Raw genomic sequence first — 17,682 nt, forward strand, 5'->3', positions numbered from 1 at the left:
CAAGTGAACTGTTACATGCACTGTAGCCAACAACAATCTGGCTCTTAACGATAAAGAAATTGCTATTTATACAAGCTTTTAAATTAGAAAAAACCCCAAGAAACAGAAGTTTTCTGTATCTGATTCTGGAATAAACCTGGTATTCACACTCAACATTCTTCAGAAACCAAAAAGGCAAGACCATATCTCATAAAACATGATTTTTTTCCTTGGTCCATGAGAGCAGCACCCAGGACCTGTTGTAAACTGATTCCTGTTCTCTTGGCCTACATTTATAAAGCAAATTTGAAGCTATTCTGTTGGCTAAAGGAGTTCCTGAGGCTACAGACCCAAATCTATCTGCACTACAGTTCAACACAAAGGTACGTACAGATTTTTAAGGAAAATCTTAATTTTCCCAGAGCTCTTTTTAAACTTATCCAATACACAGAAGATTGTATCAGCTATTTTGGCTCTGTATATCTTGGAAATCTCACAATATTACCTGGCAATTTAAAATATGTAACTGTGGTAGCCTTTGAATCATAATTATAAAAGATTGGAGCATGTATCTACAAAGAAATTAAAACTATAAATTGCATGAACACTTCGAATTGTTTCTTATTATACCCATTTAATGATTTAGTCTAAAACAGCATGCAAAAGCAGTGTATTGAAAAATGTTTATCCAAATGCAATTGCTATGCATAAGGCATGATCTGTCTCTTAAAAAAAGGTGACATTTTGCATTTTGTGCTTCAGCGTTCCTCAGAAATAATTACTAAGTAATCTACAATTAGCAAAATATAAGCATATTTAAGCTATGAATTAGCAGTTGATGAAATAAGCTGCTTTAATGGGAAAAAGATGGGAAATAGAAAATACTCATGGCTGGAGAGTCAACATCTGCTTTTGAAGGATGCCATTGAGCTGCTATGGTTTTGATACAGCTCTGGCCCCAAACAGGCAGATATTCTTAATGCATTGTAGAAGTCCCTGGCAAATAACATAATAATCATTACATTTAAATTATGTCTCCTGTAAAGATGTCCCAGGGAGTCAATTTTCAAGGAATTCATAATGTAAGCTGCAAGTTATCGGAGAAGGAGACATTCATCACCTAGGAAGGCCCTGAATGCATCATTCAGAGACGGAGGTGATGTGACACTTCTTGGTGGTCTGTTTGTTCAGCTCCACCAGACCTGGAGCCAGACACCTACTCCAAGTAACAGAGTCAGTCTGGCCAGCCACGTGCTGCATACACCAAACTTCCTCAGACACTTCCTCACTTTCATAAGGAAGTGGTTCATTTAATCCCTGAAGTTAATACTAGAATGTCAGACAGACTGAAAAAGCAGAGGTGACAGCTGGCTAAAGCACCCTGCTTCTGCCTGACATCTGCCTCACACCTAACACCTTGGAAATAATCCTGCTGTTAAACTCCCCTTTTGGGTTGTTTTTTTTTTGGGGGGTTTCACCCTGACACTGATCCTGCCAGTGAAAGATGCTGTGTTAAATTCTCCTGCTACACAAGGAACTTGGCAAATAGATCCCTTAAAATTTGAATCCTAGTCCTATTAACTTTTGCTGTAGATTTTTTTGGATCCTGACAGTAGAACCACCTTAGTCTTGCCTTCACTCACTTCCTCTGTGTCACACAGCAGGTAGTATTAAGGGTGAAACAAAAAAGTCCATGCCATGAAGATAGTCCTCTTTTTAATATCTGGCATAATTTAAACACTACACGCCCCCAAAACCTTTTTAAACTGCTTCCTTTTAATTTACAAACATGTCAGTATTTAGCCACAGAGGGTACTTTCCTGTCCTAAATCACCATTCACTTACCAAAGGCTGATCTATGTTGCTAAATGCTGTAAAAGCACATAATAAATACATTAAAATAATCTTCATGCAATAGGCATTGGCTTCCAGCATTGAATATAGTGATATTTATATAAACATGACACAGACAATTCTACACGGTTTCCAAATTGGCCTGTAGTTAGTGTGGTAGTTTAGTCTTATTTCTAGCTCTCAGAAAATGGCACTATTACAAAATAATCCAATGAAATAATCCAACATTTAATTTATCAGCACAGAGTAGGAGACAGGATTTTTTTTTCATCATCATTTATAACATTACTACCATGCCCAGTATAATACAAAAGGGCAACATATCCCAAGTGAGCTACAGCCAGAGCTTGCACAACACTCTCATAAAAATCAAACTGAACAACTTAAAATATGGAAATTAAATCCTGATTTTTACTCTGTATGGTCCCATAAAGAATTAACTTTAATAAATGTAATTGGAGACAATTGTCCTTAATGATCCTTCTAGTTTACATCCAAGTATTTCAATAGCTCTTGAACTGCGAAACTATATTTAAAATATCCTTGAAAACCTTTATTAGAGGGTTGATATGTTAAATAATGAAAACTCAAAACCCAACTCCATGCTGGGGAAACTGGAAGCTATTTAATCAAGCTGTGATTGTACATTGTCAATAGAATTCCAGTTGGTACCAACCAACAAGCACTATGCCTCTGAGGTAGGGAAACTGCACAGGCTCCATTTTCAAACAGGCATAGGAACTGAGATTAAAGTTACCAGATGTGAATGGCAACTGGTATTTAATATGCAACATGGAGCTTTCAGAAAGCTCCTTCCTCCTCTGTCCTCATTCCTCATCTACTCACCCATCAGGAGAGATGCAAACTGAGAGACACGGGGTGAAAGAGCTGATGGAAACCTGGGTAACAAAGTATGTGAAAGCACATGTGCACCTCAAAAACTGACTGATTTCCTGTAACCACTATGTTTCACGGGTACCTGAAGGAGAGGAACCCTTTCCAAACCTCATTTCAAGTCCACAGTGGCAGGCTGTAGGACCTAGTCACAGAGCCAGCTAACTTCAAGGAAAGGAATGACATCCCAGTGAAATTCCAGCTTCCTCAGTAAGCGGGTGAACTACTCACAACATTCTTCTCCTGAGGCAGGACCACTCCTCGTATCTCCTTAGCATCCTGTTGTCAGGGAACCCTTTGCTGCCTTGCTGCCTCACGGAAAAGAAGACAGGCAAAAGCCTTTTCTTTTTCTGAGAAAACTGTTGAAAAACTTGTGAGAGCAGTGAAAAAAATATCTCTGGGGCTCGGAGGTGGGAAGCTCCAGTTTTCTGTAACCCTGGCTGGGTTTTATTCTCTCAGGTAGGAAGAGAAATATGCATCATGCTTTCTGCATCAAAATTTGCAAAGTGTTTGTCCTCACACTCAGTGCCATCCTGCCCTGCAGTGCCAGGGATCTCCCAGCAGCATTTACACAACAGCAGACTCTCAGGAATGTTGCACTTACAGAGACTGCAGCTTTCATATTAAAAAAAGAAAAATAGATATTATTAAGATCATGCCTTTTTTTCACTATGTTTTGGACACTGCTGAAGAGATTTGCCTTAATGGCTGCCCTGGAAACAGCTGGGATATTCATTAAGAGCTGTCCTTAAGGAAATACCTCTGCGGTCTGAGAGCCTTAACCACATGGTGCTTACAAACACATACTTTAGCCCAGCTTAGGAGTGACATGCTTTGCATAGCTCAGATGAACATCACAATTCAAGAAATGCGGTGGTAGTGCATTGTGGTGCTTTATTAGTGTTAGACATGCAATATTTACTAAGTGAACAGAAATTAAAACATTAAAGTAACACTGGAACCAAACTAAAGGAGTTGAAGTTGCAGTAACGTAACCAAAATAAAGTCTTTCATGCATTCTAAGTTTATAGTTCTCACATGTGCACACAGTTGTGATTCTGTACCATCATCACATGTAGACAAACTACCATTGACTGCACAAGATGGAATCAACCTTTAAGCTGCAAGTAATGATTGTATCTTTTACAACTTCCTACATAACCTGGATCTTCAGCTCTTTATAGCACATTGTAATAATACAAGACAACTGGAAGCTTCTAAGATGAAGAGGAATGGCTCTACCATTCATAACATACAGTGGCTTCTTCAATGTACAGATTATGAAGGATAAAACAAATGCCCACCATGCTTTAGGAGACCATCACTATTTTGACAGAAACAAATCTCAGAACCCTTCATAAACAAATTAAAGTGCTACCCATTGCATATTAAACACTTCCAGTGACTGTATCTACATTTAGAAGTTATAAATCCCTGAAAATAGGGTTTCACACTGAAAGTGCTGACAGACCCTTGTATCTAGCATCATCAACACAGCAGCACTACAATCCTTCATGGTGTACTTCAAAGAGAGGAAGTTAGTCAACATGCTTTAAATATCACCATTTTAACAGCTCACAGCTAATGCCTCTATCATATCTACAACAGTAACGGATACATAAAAAGCAAAAAAGCATGAGCTTACTCTACATACTTCATATAGGGACAATAAGTTTTCTTTAAAGCTGGAGGTGTAAAAAACCTCCAGTGCAGCAGTAAACATATTAAGACAGCAGTTCTGTTCATTTTATGATGCATACAAGAAAGGGCATCCTGTGCAGAAAGAAATGCAGACCAGTACCTAATGAGCATGACTTTGATCAGGTCCCCAAAACATGAAACCTTTCTAAATGCAAGGTAACATTTTCACAGCTGGAAAATTACAATAATTCTTGATACAGAGCCAAGAATAATAAATGTAGTTATGTATAATCTATGGAGAATGCTACATTCATTAGTAGACAGAAAACCAAGCTAAATGTAAAATACAGCAGCAAGAGTTAATGTGTATATAAATATTAAACAATCTTCTTGAACAGCAGAAAGTTTAAATTTGTTACTTACAACATTAAAGTATGGCCTTAATATTCTTTAAAGTAAGTAAAGTACATGGCTATGAGCAGAGGACACATTTCAAAGGATAACTTCAAAGTACACTATGTGCATGGATGAACTCTTATGCTAATGTTTGAGAAAAAAAAGAAAAATAATGTGGAGATGTCCAAAAATTTTCATCCCTACATTTTAAAGGGCAAGAAAGACTGATTGTAAGTGGCAAGTTGTTATTATTATTATTAATGATCTGCAAGAAAGCTTATAATTTAATCCTGGGGGGGGAGGGGAACAGAACTTTCTTTGTTTTCAACATATAAATTGCTCTATGAAACTTCTATTTGAAGCTGCATGGTTCAAAAAATACATGTGAGGTGAAGATGCTTTTAAAAAAATAAGCTCAAATTACAGAATAAAGTTAAAATTTCTTTCTCAGCAGAAAATGATGATGTGCATGTAATCTTTCCAGAATTGCTCCCAAAGCAGCCCATATCTTTAGCTGCAAGAATGCTATACAAATATTTTCATAGCTTTAAATGTCCCATTCTGCCTCTCTTAGTAGCTTTACCTTCTCCTAAATTGCTTTTGTTGTTCTTCCCTCTTTCTCAACAAACCCTTAGAAACAAAAGGTGCTTTTATTCACTTACAGATCAGATAAAGACTAGATAGCACATTCAAAGCTTCAATAAATTTCTTCCCTAATGCACAAAAATTGATCTTTTCGCTACCTTTAATCTGCTTATCACTCTTGGTATGCAAATATGTCAAATGATCTGCTCTTAGTCAATTATGCAGTTTGATATTCTACATTTACATTCTAAAAGAAGTGATTTCAGAGGTGCTAAATATAGTAGAGCTTCATTTTAATAATCGTTAAGTTGGCTTGCAAGTGAAAAGTCACTGGATCATATTCTCTGGTTAGTTTATTTGTTAAACCCCATTGGTGTGTATGTTTTAATCACTGTAGATACTACAGATGGTCTCACACCAGTTAGTTTGAAAATGACTCTGGAATTCAAAACAATTGCACAACAGTCCCCCATTAACAATATAAGAAAACCACTTGCTTTGGCCAAACATTTGAAACTGTTTAAGAATTTCTATGGAAATACTGAGTAGCTGAAATACATCTTGGTGGAATTAGGAAATTAAAATCTAACTGAGTGCAAAACCTAACTTCCAACAGTAAGTGTACCATAACTTTGTACATAACCTTTGGCATTTCAAATATAGTACAAGAAGTTTACAGTCATTTAGATCTGACGTGGGTCAAAAGAACATTCGGGTGGCTTATGAGGTACTGAACTTGATAAATCCTTATGTTGTCAAAAGAGAGACTATCTGAAGAAACGGGCCCATCTCTGTGCTACAACTGCCCAGCTGCAGGGCACTGCCATCAGGTGGGGCTGGAATCAGCCAAGCTCCATCCAGGCACAGTGCTGGGCTGGGAACACTCAAACTGCATAAATTCTAGGGACATAGCTCTAGGAGGATGAGAGCTAGTTCCTAAAAAATAAGAAAATGGGAAAAAAAAAAATAGAAGAAAAAGCAAAAAGTAGTGAACTAAATCAGACAACTGTACAAAGACTCTTTTTTTTTTTCTAACAATAATAATTCTGCACTGTCACACAATACTAACATTGTCAAAACCATTCAAATAATAAACTTTTTCAACTTTTCCAGATCAAGATATTACTATTCTTTCTCAGTTTTAAAAATGAAAATATATTTACATCTTTTACAACAAAAATTGGAATTTAACTACAAGCTTTTTTTCTTTCTCAGCAACAGCCATTACATGGTGCTGTAAGAAAAAAACAACAAAACAGGTCAGGTGTAGAAAAAGAAGAGAAGGAGGAAAAGTGTCAGTTTTCTTAGATAGAAATCTAAAATATTCTCTTTACTTTTAAAAAATATTGTCTTACTGTTTCACAGCACCTGACAATCCAACTGAGATTCTTGAGAAAGAAATTAAAATTAAAATCTATTTCTGTTAATATTGTGAGGATTCTCCTAGAGTAGTTTTCCATTATATAGGTCATCACTATATTTTTCTTATTTATTGTACTGATACCTTCTTTATATGTCATTTTATAAACAATTTTTAACTGATTGGGAAGATACCTACTACATTCTTCTTTCATTTGCCTCAATGAAAACTGACTTTTAGAAGTATTTACAAGGAATACAGATTTTTTTAAATAGAAAGTCTTTCTGAGTACTCTATGTGTTTTAGCAACATAGCTTATTTCTAAGGGCATATACTTTGTTGTCATAACATTAAAAAAACTAAGACAAATATATACCATGTGAAACTCAACCTTAAACTGAGCCAGTTCTATATTTTTTGAATTATCATGACTCTTTAAGTCAGTCTGTTAATTTCTCATACATTTTTACTGTAGTAGACTTTGGCTGAACAAAGTATGCATATCTTTATTCCATACTGTTCTCCAGTCCTACTTCAGACTATTGACACTTTCAATGTACTTTAGCATATAAAAAAGCATGCAATAACTTCACATAAAATGATCCTCAAAACAACCTTATGCCATGAACTCACTACCATTGTACACAAAATTCAGCATTTAAGTGTAAAGCAACTGATTCCAGCAGGTGCCAGTACTGAAATGGCATGGTATTCTTTTTACACTGTTCTACAAAAAGCACACCCTATAGAATACAGCATTTACTCTGCAAAGACTGTGCATCACTCTTTTCGTTTAAGATGTGCAGAACAAACTAGATTCCATTGCAACAAGCCAGACTTAGATTTAGTAAAGTGACTGCACTGGCTTGAAAACAGTGGCCTTAATGGCATGTTTTAATACCAGGATCAATATATTTACATAGTACCCAGAATCATTCAAGAGAACATTCATAATAGCACAGGTTTCCCTGCTGAAAATGCCACACGGTGAACAATAAGCTCTTATATAAACTGTATGGACATATTTAATGTGTCTTATTTACTCTACCATAAGTATTCTGTACCTTAAAGTATTTTCAAAAAGGACCAAAAAATTATTATTTAGGTAATCTACCAGAATATTACTTTTGGCAGTCCCTGCTAGTGTTTGGAGTAAAAAAAAGAAAAAAAAAATTAAAAAAACCCCACACCACATTCCTGTCCTCCCCCAGTTCCTGGAATTTCTTAGGAGAAAAGGAATGGAGAGAAGTTAAAGTGTGATTTCCTTCCACTAACACATTCAGCAGAAAGTACCATCCAGTGTCACCATCTTAACTTTTGGAAAATTTGCCAGCTTTTCGAGAGGGTTCATATGGCACTCTGAGAATACTGGGTGTCTCTTCCATCACTCGTACGAGAAGATTGTCAATGTAATCCTCCAGTTCACGAATGTGAGTGTCCTTCTTCTTCAGCTGCTCTTTGTGTTTCACCAGCTCCTGCAAAACCTCTTCATAGGTGAGGTTGCGATATCCCGCCGTGGCGTCGAAAGGATTCCCATCCTAAGGAGAAGTTAAAAAAACCAAAACACCAAGTTTCATTAAGTAGGTGTGTGCTCTGACATACAAGTCGTGGTGTGATTGCTTTTCACGCGCGTCTCTTGACAGAAGCAACATCTCTTAGACAAAACACCTCCATTTGCTCTAGAGCTGTTCCCTCCAGTGCCCTCACTGGAACAGAAAACTGGAGAGAATCTCAGTTTAACTCAGGAAACTCAGTTTAAGACAAGTTTCCCACGCTGTCATTTCAGAAAAAAAATACTGTTCTCAGAGAGATGTAAACAAAGTTAATGACCGTAAGGGCAGTAGCCACAAGAAGAGTTAAAAGGTCCATTCTGGGAAAGTGACTATGTGGTGAACTTAATTACAGAAGAACAAGAGAAAGCCCTGAGAATTCCAGTCCTACAGTCACTTCCCTGAGCTCTCACCTTTTGAGTGCATCATAGCAAAACATTTACTTGGCTTTAACTGACATCAGCCCTCATCTGTCTTTCATACGCTATTTTTAGTCATCAGTGGCTCTCCAGCCCTTGGCCTCTGAATCATACAACAGAACTTTCAATTTTACATTTCAGACAAAGTTAAAAGACTGCATCTTATTTGTACCAGAGTGCTGAAGGCAGAAATAGATACTGCTAAAAGATCTTGCCTGCTTGCTTGCTTGCTTGAAAGCAGGAGGGGCCCAGAATTAAGCAGCAAGAAAAATAAGAACTGTTTCTGTAATGACTTCTGATGACTCATTAAGTGCAGGTATTAACTGAGGTGGACAAAGTTGTCCCCTTAACAAAGGGCAACATGAGATCCACTATAAACTTGAATGTCTTACTCTTTGTCAAGAAGAATTAGCTGTGCCCTTGCCTAACCAGACTGTGAAATATTTAGATATGTATGACCGTCAAAAAGATTGTGCGAGTCGGTTTATAGAAGTTACAGCACTGTTAGACATGCTGAGCAGTTAGTTTTAGCTCAACTGGAAGTGGAGACATTTTAAAGGATACGGAAACTCTTAAGCAGAATAATCTAACCTCTCCAATCCTGCACCTCCTAACGGGGCAGGAACACAAAACAGCTTTTGTTTAGAGTAGAAACGTGTCATTAAAAACGATAAAGCTTGCACAGCTAGAAAGCACATCACATAATCAAGTAATATTCATCCCTTTTCCATGCTTCATTCCTTTTCTCTCCAGACAGCTCCATATTTATACATTGGCATATGTGGAACCATTAAAATATGCAGGTGGCCCAAGTTTTCGAATAAACCTAATTACAAGTGATGGGGACTGCAAATTAATCAGCCTGTCCCCATCAATTATATTCTAATTATATTCAGAGATCTTGAGAACATGTGCTTACGTTCCTCGCTACATTTCAGATATTGTTAACTTTATGTATGTGTAGTCAGTATTTTAAATGATATTATCAAGTTACAATATTGTAGCTGATCAATAACTCCCAGATAATTAAAATGCCTCACTTGATGAAATTTTTATACATTGGTTACTAACTGATTTCCAGCAATTACAGAAGAGAAAATAACTTCACTGTTTTTAGCACATTTTCTTCTACAAGCAGGAAGTAAAAACTTAGCATTATGGTACTAAATTTTTGTAAAAATTGGAAAAAAATACATAATTTACACTTCCATGTCTAAAACAGATGAGTTTTCCTAATATTCTGCTTTAGCAAAAGAACAGGAATTAAGATGTAACGTCTTTAATTATTATATAAAGTTTACTGGAAAACTGTGTAATACTTATGCTTTAAAGATGTTTTGTCATACACATCCTTTATACAGATCTTTTTGGGGGAATAACCTACCACATTAATTACACAAAATTCTAGTTAAAGGTTGTTAGTACTTAGAAATAAATATTATTAAAGTTAATAAGATTAAAAATGAGCAAATAAGTGAGATTTAAAAGTATGAGGAACAATTATATCTTTATAAAAACAACTACTAACATTTTAAGATGAAATATTATTTAAAATGAATAATTAAGAAAAAAATCTAAATAACAAGCTACACAAAGAGTGATTGTCTCAGCTACAAAATACTATTGGGGTACACACTGACAGCCAGAGGAAATGGAGCTAGATAAAATGAAGGCCTGGAAATCTCTGATCATCTCTTTATTGTTCTAATGAGGAATTCTGCTCTGGGAATATCATCTAAGCTACTTTCACATCTTTTGTCCTACTTACTTCATCTTCCTTTCAGTTCTTAATTAGGCCTTAAAGAGCTCACACTGCCCTTTCAACTGGCTACTGCTCCCATTTAAACACTGCTTTCAGAGACAGGTGTTGGCACCAGAGTAGAAGACATACAAACATAATTACTAAATGTGATGCACAAGGAAGAAATATAATAACTCAGTGGGGGCTGTTATTGCAGAACCTAATAATAAATTACTTCAAACACCTTAGAAAGCAATCTTGAATATTAAAAAAAATAAGAAATCAAATGGTTTCATTCAAAACTGTGGTTGAGATATAGTCTCTTCTCCTCCTAATTTGTATTTTGTATTAAATGAGCACCACCTTATAATCCTACAACTGACATTTCGGGTAGCTGGTATTCCAAAAGAAAAATCATCAAGGATTTCTTTTACCACCTTTAAATCCTTTCAATAAAACAATTCACATCTTATTGCTTAAAAGAATTAAACCAATGCTTTTACCAACAATAACTGACACGATTTGCAGCCATACATTTGCAAGGACATAGAAACTGTAATTATGGTTACTTTACAGACAATAGCTGCTATGTTAAATAATTTTTTTTATGTTGCTTTTTGTCAGAGATTAAGTAACTGCCTGGTAGAATTCAGTTTACTATCTGATCAAAGGCAGCCTTCATATCCTCTGACATCTCCCACCAGTTACTTACATTAGAGAAACTCAGGCATTTACAATAACATCAAATGTTATTACAAGCCATTTACATAAACTAGAGAGAAAACAAACAGTACAAAGTCATATTTGCTTGTGAAAATTGTTTTCTATATATTTTTAAGATTGAAAACAAACTGACTTTTAAAGATTTCATCTATTCACAGAACAAATTCCAGTAAGATCATATTTTCCTTCAAACAAAGGCAATGCATAGGAAATATGTAGATTTTTTTTTTGTCTTTTCTCAATATACAATTAATTCAAGGTACTTTTAGAGTCAAAAGAGTATTTTGAATAACTGCTAGCATTTCTATTTTTAGTGTTTTATAGACAAGCTGTTCATTTATTATTTGTCTTATTAACCCTGTCATATATCAATTCATTACTTCTGTTTTGATTGGCCATCTAAAGACTGTCCTGACTACAGTGATGGGAACTCCTGCTAAGTCAACTAACACATCACTGCCTAATGCAGTTCCTCTCCTGACTATAATTTCCCTAGAGTCACCTGAAATACTCCAAATTAACAGTTTTCTTTTTATTTTCTGTGCAAATATTTGATTTTTCCATTATTCACTACATCATTATACCTGAATTATACAACATATTTAGTGCAAAACTTTCCTCTATTTCCAAATTTATAGTAAGCAACTGGATTTTCTAGATAGGTCAAAAAGAAATATTTTGTCAAGCATGAATTAGCTGATATTTACTGATGGATTTCCATAACACTTCACAACTTACCGTTGTTTTCCTGAGGTCCTCAATGCCAGAAGGATTCAGATTAAAACTGTGGGGGGGAAAAAAAACAAACCCAAATATTAGCAGTACATACTTACCTGACCACAACACCTCCTAAGGACACTACTGAATTAGGTATATAGCTATAAAATACTTAATATCAATTATTTTCTTGAACTTTTGAACGTAGGAAAAGTAGAAAAATATTCAAAATTAATGGAAACTTTCCTACATTCTTTGTCCATTTCTTTTTGGGTGTATTTTTTACATTCTTTTTGTAATGAAATTTTAGAAACTAAAAAATGCAAGAAATGATATTACAGACTGGGCTTCCTAACTCTTCTCTTGTCTCTAAACTTACCTTGAGCTTCCTAGCAAAAAGAGGTACTTTAAATTAAATATTCTGGGAACAGGCTCCTGGGATGAAACTGTTAAATAACAACAAAAGCCCACAGACTAACATGCATTCCCAGTTTTCATGGAAGCTACTAGAGGAAAATAAAGGCCTCTAGAAATTCCAGTGAAATCACCAGCTTAAGTCAGAGCTGAAAAGCAACCTTCTGTCAGCAACAATTTGTTTCGTATTTAAAATTCAGTAAAGAATCTATTATTTTACAAACCCAGTGATCATTCCACATATCCAGAAAACAAAACTACTTCAGTATCTTATTGGGTTGAGATTTTTCTTCTTCCTCAACTGCAAAAGCCCAGCTGATGTCAACAAAAGCAGCCATTGTCAAAGTGTCAGGCCTAAGAAAGTCCACTGGTCTCTCAGGTTGATGTCACTATTTGCAAATACCTTCAAAAAAAAATAATCAGTGCTGCCGTGTTTTGATGGGCTTGCTAAAGCAAGTCTGGACAGACAACTAAATCTCTGAGAATGTGTTCAGAAGTTGGATGTGGCTCACAAATACTATGTACTTGGTAGCAACACAGCAGACATTGTTCTTTCGCATCACAGCCTAAACTGTTTTGTTAGATTGCATGGACCTGCTGTTGGGAGTGAGCTTCTCTGACAGAAAGCAAAATGTTACAAAAATATGTATATGCTTTTTTTTTGTTTTAAAGGTAGCAGTGAGGAACACGTATTTTGTGACTCTGTCATCTGAATTTATAAGCCCTATATTTTATGGTGTAAAAGTCGAAGTGGCAGAATTAACATTTGTAAGTTATGTGAAATGTAAAAAAAACACCCACATAGTTTTTGCTGCAAAAAATATTTACTTTACAATTTTATTTTATTTTTTACTTTTTTTTTATTCTGTACATTATTTTCCATTTCCAAAGCAGGCAGTCTTTTGCTCATAGAGAAGTCCCATGAACCATCTGCTGGACTGAGGATATTAGATGAAGATTGGATTACACAAACAGTCACAACTAGAAATCAAGAGGTGTCTGATGAAGCAAATTCCAGCTAATTCCCATTATACCTGTTTGTAACAGTGATCCGCAGCAGTCTGCCTCGCTTGCTGGAGACCAGTTTTGAATGAGGGGCCTCTTTCATCGAGTATTGTCTGAAAAGCTGAAGGCAGGAACCCTCCCTCCCAGCCTGCCTTTTAGTTCCACACTGATGTGTCAAACACATGATGAACTTGCTTCATTCATGGCTGCCTTTTGTGATCCGAGCACAAAAAAAAATGAGTTAACTGAACTGGATCGAATTAGCTTGGTGAAAACCAAGAATGTCTCTATTTAACTAAGTGTGGCGTTAATTTGGGATACCTTTCTTTTGGGACTGTTTCCTCATGTCAGACAAGATATAGAATAATACGGCCTGACTGCTCAACTGAGTGACTTTCTGAAAGGTTAAAAAAGCAAGATCCTTCACTGCCTTGAATGACTTTATCGGTTCTGTGAAGTAAGTTCTGGGACCCTCTTTCATAGCAGCAGCTTGAGAGAAAAGCAGCAGCTCTGACTACAAAAAGTTGCATTTGAAAATTAGAAATATAAATCCCTGACAATATGGACTAATTTACTTCTTTTATTACCTTAAAAACCTGCAATTATTTCCGTAACATTGTGGACATCATGACCGCAATTATAAATGAGCACATCTGTGTGTTTCACATGAAACAGTTGAACATACTTGTAAAAAAATGAACAAACTATTAAAGAAAATATTCACCAGTAAAGACTCCAACCCCATGAATACTCTTACTCATATTTTAAAGAGATATGTGGAAAATATACTGCTTCTCAAGGAAGAAGCAGGTGCTGAGACTGCATGTAACATTTTTTAAATGAGACTCTCTGCTCGGTGAGGTGGGAGCTCAGTGGCCTCACTGAGCCCTGCAGGGTTTCCTGCCCGAGGTGAGCGTGAGCAGACACAGGCTGCACATAACTCACTGTCCGAGGACCCACGAATGCCTCAAAAGTAAATACTGTAACATTATGAATGTATATAGTTGGGGGAGTTGCATGTCTGGCGTTTCGAAATTCAGGAGAGCATTTATTTTTCAGTTTTAAATTCATCACAAGAAGAGGCCCCTGCAGTTACTGCCTCACTTGGTTACTACTAATAGCTTACAGAACACACGCCTCTAGGACCACAGCCCACATGCTGTACCATCATCATAAGGCTCCTTCACACAGCCATTTTCTTGACTTCCTAAAAGCACTCTGAAATCAGCAATTACAAAAAATAATGTCATGGATTTTTTTTGCTGTGTTACAATGCAAGTTCACTGAGATGCTGCTTGTTTTAACCCCATTGAACCCCACGGTTCAATAAATTGGCAGGGAATTTTTGCTATGGAAAAACTATGTTCACAACTTGGAAAAAAAGTTCTTTTAGCCCCTTATTCTCTCTCTCCTTTCCCTGTCTGGGTGGGAGGGAGAGGGGATAAAGAGCATTATTGTCATTCATTTAATTGCCAATCCTGTGTTATACTGTGACTGTAAAAAAAACCAGCATTATGGGATTCTATAATTTGTGCCTCTCAATTTTGCCCAAACTACATTTGCTCAGTTCACAAGTGAAAGGATGATTCTTTTCTAGCAAACGGACTTTTTGCCAACTCATCCTGAGAACTAACATCAAACTGGGTTTCTCTGGTTCACCATCATCAACACTGTGCAAATCCCAGGTGTTGTTATATCCAAGTCCAATGTCTTCCTAGTGGATGTACCTTCTTTCAAACTACCCAGACTGGCTCGACTACTCTTTCTGATCACTGAAAAGAGCTCCTGTGTCCTACATCACCTTGAGGAATTAAGTAACTTTCTACCTCCTCCACCTCTCCAGAAAGGTCAGAAAGCTCCCTGCTCCACCACTGTGGAGTCTCGTGTGCCTCAAGGTGATGTCTCAGATCCCATAATAACATTTAACATGCTCTGTTGTTTCTCTCTTACAGCTACTAAACCTCCATTCTCTCCAATAATCTTCAAGAAAGCTAGGAACTAGTAAAAAGGAGGTAAATCACAGCAGCATGGGTTCAAAATCAGCTGCAGAAGGATCATGCAGGTGACTCTGACCAAGCAAGCCTCCCACCTTCAACACTGCCCCTACCCCACTACAGAACACTCTTCTTCAATCTAGCACAGAAATTGAGTCCCCCCATTTCACTCATCTGGGAATTCAATTAGCTTCTCTATCAGTTACTTTATATAAAATATTTTAGCAGATTAAATAATATCCATTATTTTATTGCAACTTTTTCTTTACATGGATATTTTTACTGAACAGTAAAGTTTGTCTGAATGTCTGGGGGTTTATTAGTTTGGATTTAAATTTCAGCTCATCTGAGATCAGAAGTCTCTATTTCCATGATGCTGGGGGTGTAAAAATTATGAGAAAAAGAATAAACTAATAACGAAGACAGAAATATTCTGATGCTGATTCTGAGTGTTTTGGATGACTACTTCATAATCATAGCAAGCATATTATTTTATACTTTCTTGTTACTTTCCCCTTTTAAATACAATTTATTAGAGCTACATGAAACTTTTTCTACCCATTTTTTATGAGGTAGTTCAGTACTTAGATTGTGTGCTGATTACGTACAGTTTGAACAAAAACTTCAACACAGTAGAGTTGAGTTTAGGATGCACCACAAGCTCAAGCTTATGACTGGAGATTGTAATTTTGTCTTTCGAAGTTTAACAGTAGTTAAAAATTCAAACATTATGTCTAGTGGCTGCTTAAATATTTAGCTTCTAAATGCCTAGAGATTAAAACATTGTTTAAAAAAAATCTTTCCTATAACCGATTTAAACATTTTAGCACCTGCACCATTTGCTCTGACAACATAATGAATGGGAATCAGACTCCTAAATTATGCTGTATGGAAAGCCTATTTTCTTAAGGAGCTAAAGATTTTTGCTTATCTTTAGCTATTCGTATTAGCAATATGATCATAGTATGGTACACTATTAGAAATCAAAAATACAATATTTACATTCATCTTCACTATGCAAAGTATTGAAATCTTCTTTATTAACTTGACAACTTGTAAAAATAACCATAATACCTATTTGCTGAGCATGAGTTTTCATGTTTTTTTCCTTTAATACGGAGTACCTATCTACGTACAAATTATTAGCAAAGCTCTACTGTGTTCATTTTCCATTAGAGTTGAAAAATTATTCCTATTCCTACTTCTTGGGCTTTGGACTAATTCTTATTACACTGCTTACACATTTTTCTTTGGACTCTTACAACACATCAAAATCTTGGAATATTAGGACACAGTTTAAGATATTAGTAATGTACTAGAAAAACAAAAGAAATTAATAAAATCAGATAGGGTAAATGAAATTCAGAAACTTTACTTTGCATAGAGTATTATTAGCCTGCTGTGCCTGGCAATGCAGACATCACTTTATACTCTGGAAGGAATGACTGTCAAGTCTGGCAGCTAAGCAAGTATGGAGTAAGCATATTACTATTTATTTCCCAATCAGATTCTGGGGAACATCACTTAAGACACTTCACTATATAAATTGTCCTGCTGTCAAGTCAGGCTCCAAGGCCTTCTGGAGTTTGTGTAACCCCAGGAGGACACAGAGAGTATCAGATTTTGTTGCTATCACTCAGTTTCTTAATAAGAATATAAAGTCTCAAGCCAAGAATTAAGAAACTGGACCAAAACCCCTGAACTTTGAATGTAAGACATGCTTTTTTTGAAAATCATTTCTTCTCAAGCTACATATTCTTTATATAGACTACTTTGGAAATAGCGTGTTCATGAGTATCCTGATGGATTCTGTGGAGCCCTTTAAAGATGGCAGAAAGCTCCACAAGAGAAAGAAGTGACAGTTTCAGAATATGGTACTCGATAATGGTCCTGAACAAGATGCACTTCAAGGAAGAAAACTTTTCTCTTGTAGCCCACGTTTATCTCAAATCTAGTGTGTTAGAAACATGAAAATTCAACTGTATAGAAGCACAAAAACTTTCAGTTAAAACAGGTAAAAAAAATGTAAGAACATTTTGGCTTTACACATGAACACTTGCATGTTGCAATAAACAAAATTTGGATCCACATTAGGCTGGTGACCAATTCTGAGGTGTCTGGTACTGCTGGATACAGATCAAGAGAAGTGGAGGCACAGAGAGCTGCATTCATGAGCTCTACCAGAATCCTAGCCTTCTCTTTCCAAAAAAATAAGTGTCTGAAAACAATGGCACTTGCACACTGCTGGACACATCACTCGTGCAAATTCATTTGTTATTCAAGACTTACCAGACATTCTACAATCAAAAGTGATCTCACACAGAGTACTCAACTGAATTTTAATTTAAGTTTCTGGAAACAAACAACAGTTTTACATAAATATTTAATATTTTAAGCATTTAAATATGCC

General features: G+C 36.0%; 1 protein-coding gene across 1 annotated transcript in view; it reads right to left on the bottom strand.

Annotated features, from left to right (window-relative positions):
* Positions 1-7,850: 7,850 nt before the first annotated feature.
* Positions 7,851-17,682, bottom strand: part of RAB11FIP2 (RAB11 family interacting protein 2 (class I)) — a 29,204-nt gene continuing 19,372 nt past the window's right edge. The window contains exons 4-5 of the mRNA XM_010003963.1: positions 11,881-11,926; positions 7,851-8,247 (exon numbers count right to left, since the gene is read on the bottom strand). Of these exons, the coding sequence (XP_010002265.1) occupies positions 8,020-8,247; positions 11,881-11,926 (274 nt within the window). The 3' untranslated portion in view covers positions 7,851-8,019. The remainder of the gene's footprint in view (positions 8,248-11,880; positions 11,927-17,682) is intronic.

The sequence above is a fragment of the Chaetura pelagica genome, unplaced genomic scaffold, assembly GCF_000747805.2.
Source record: "Chaetura pelagica isolate M959 unplaced genomic scaffold, ChaPel_1.0 scaffold248, whole genome shotgun sequence".
NCBI classification, from domain to species: domain Eukaryota; kingdom Metazoa; phylum Chordata; class Aves; order Apodiformes; family Apodidae; genus Chaetura; species Chaetura pelagica.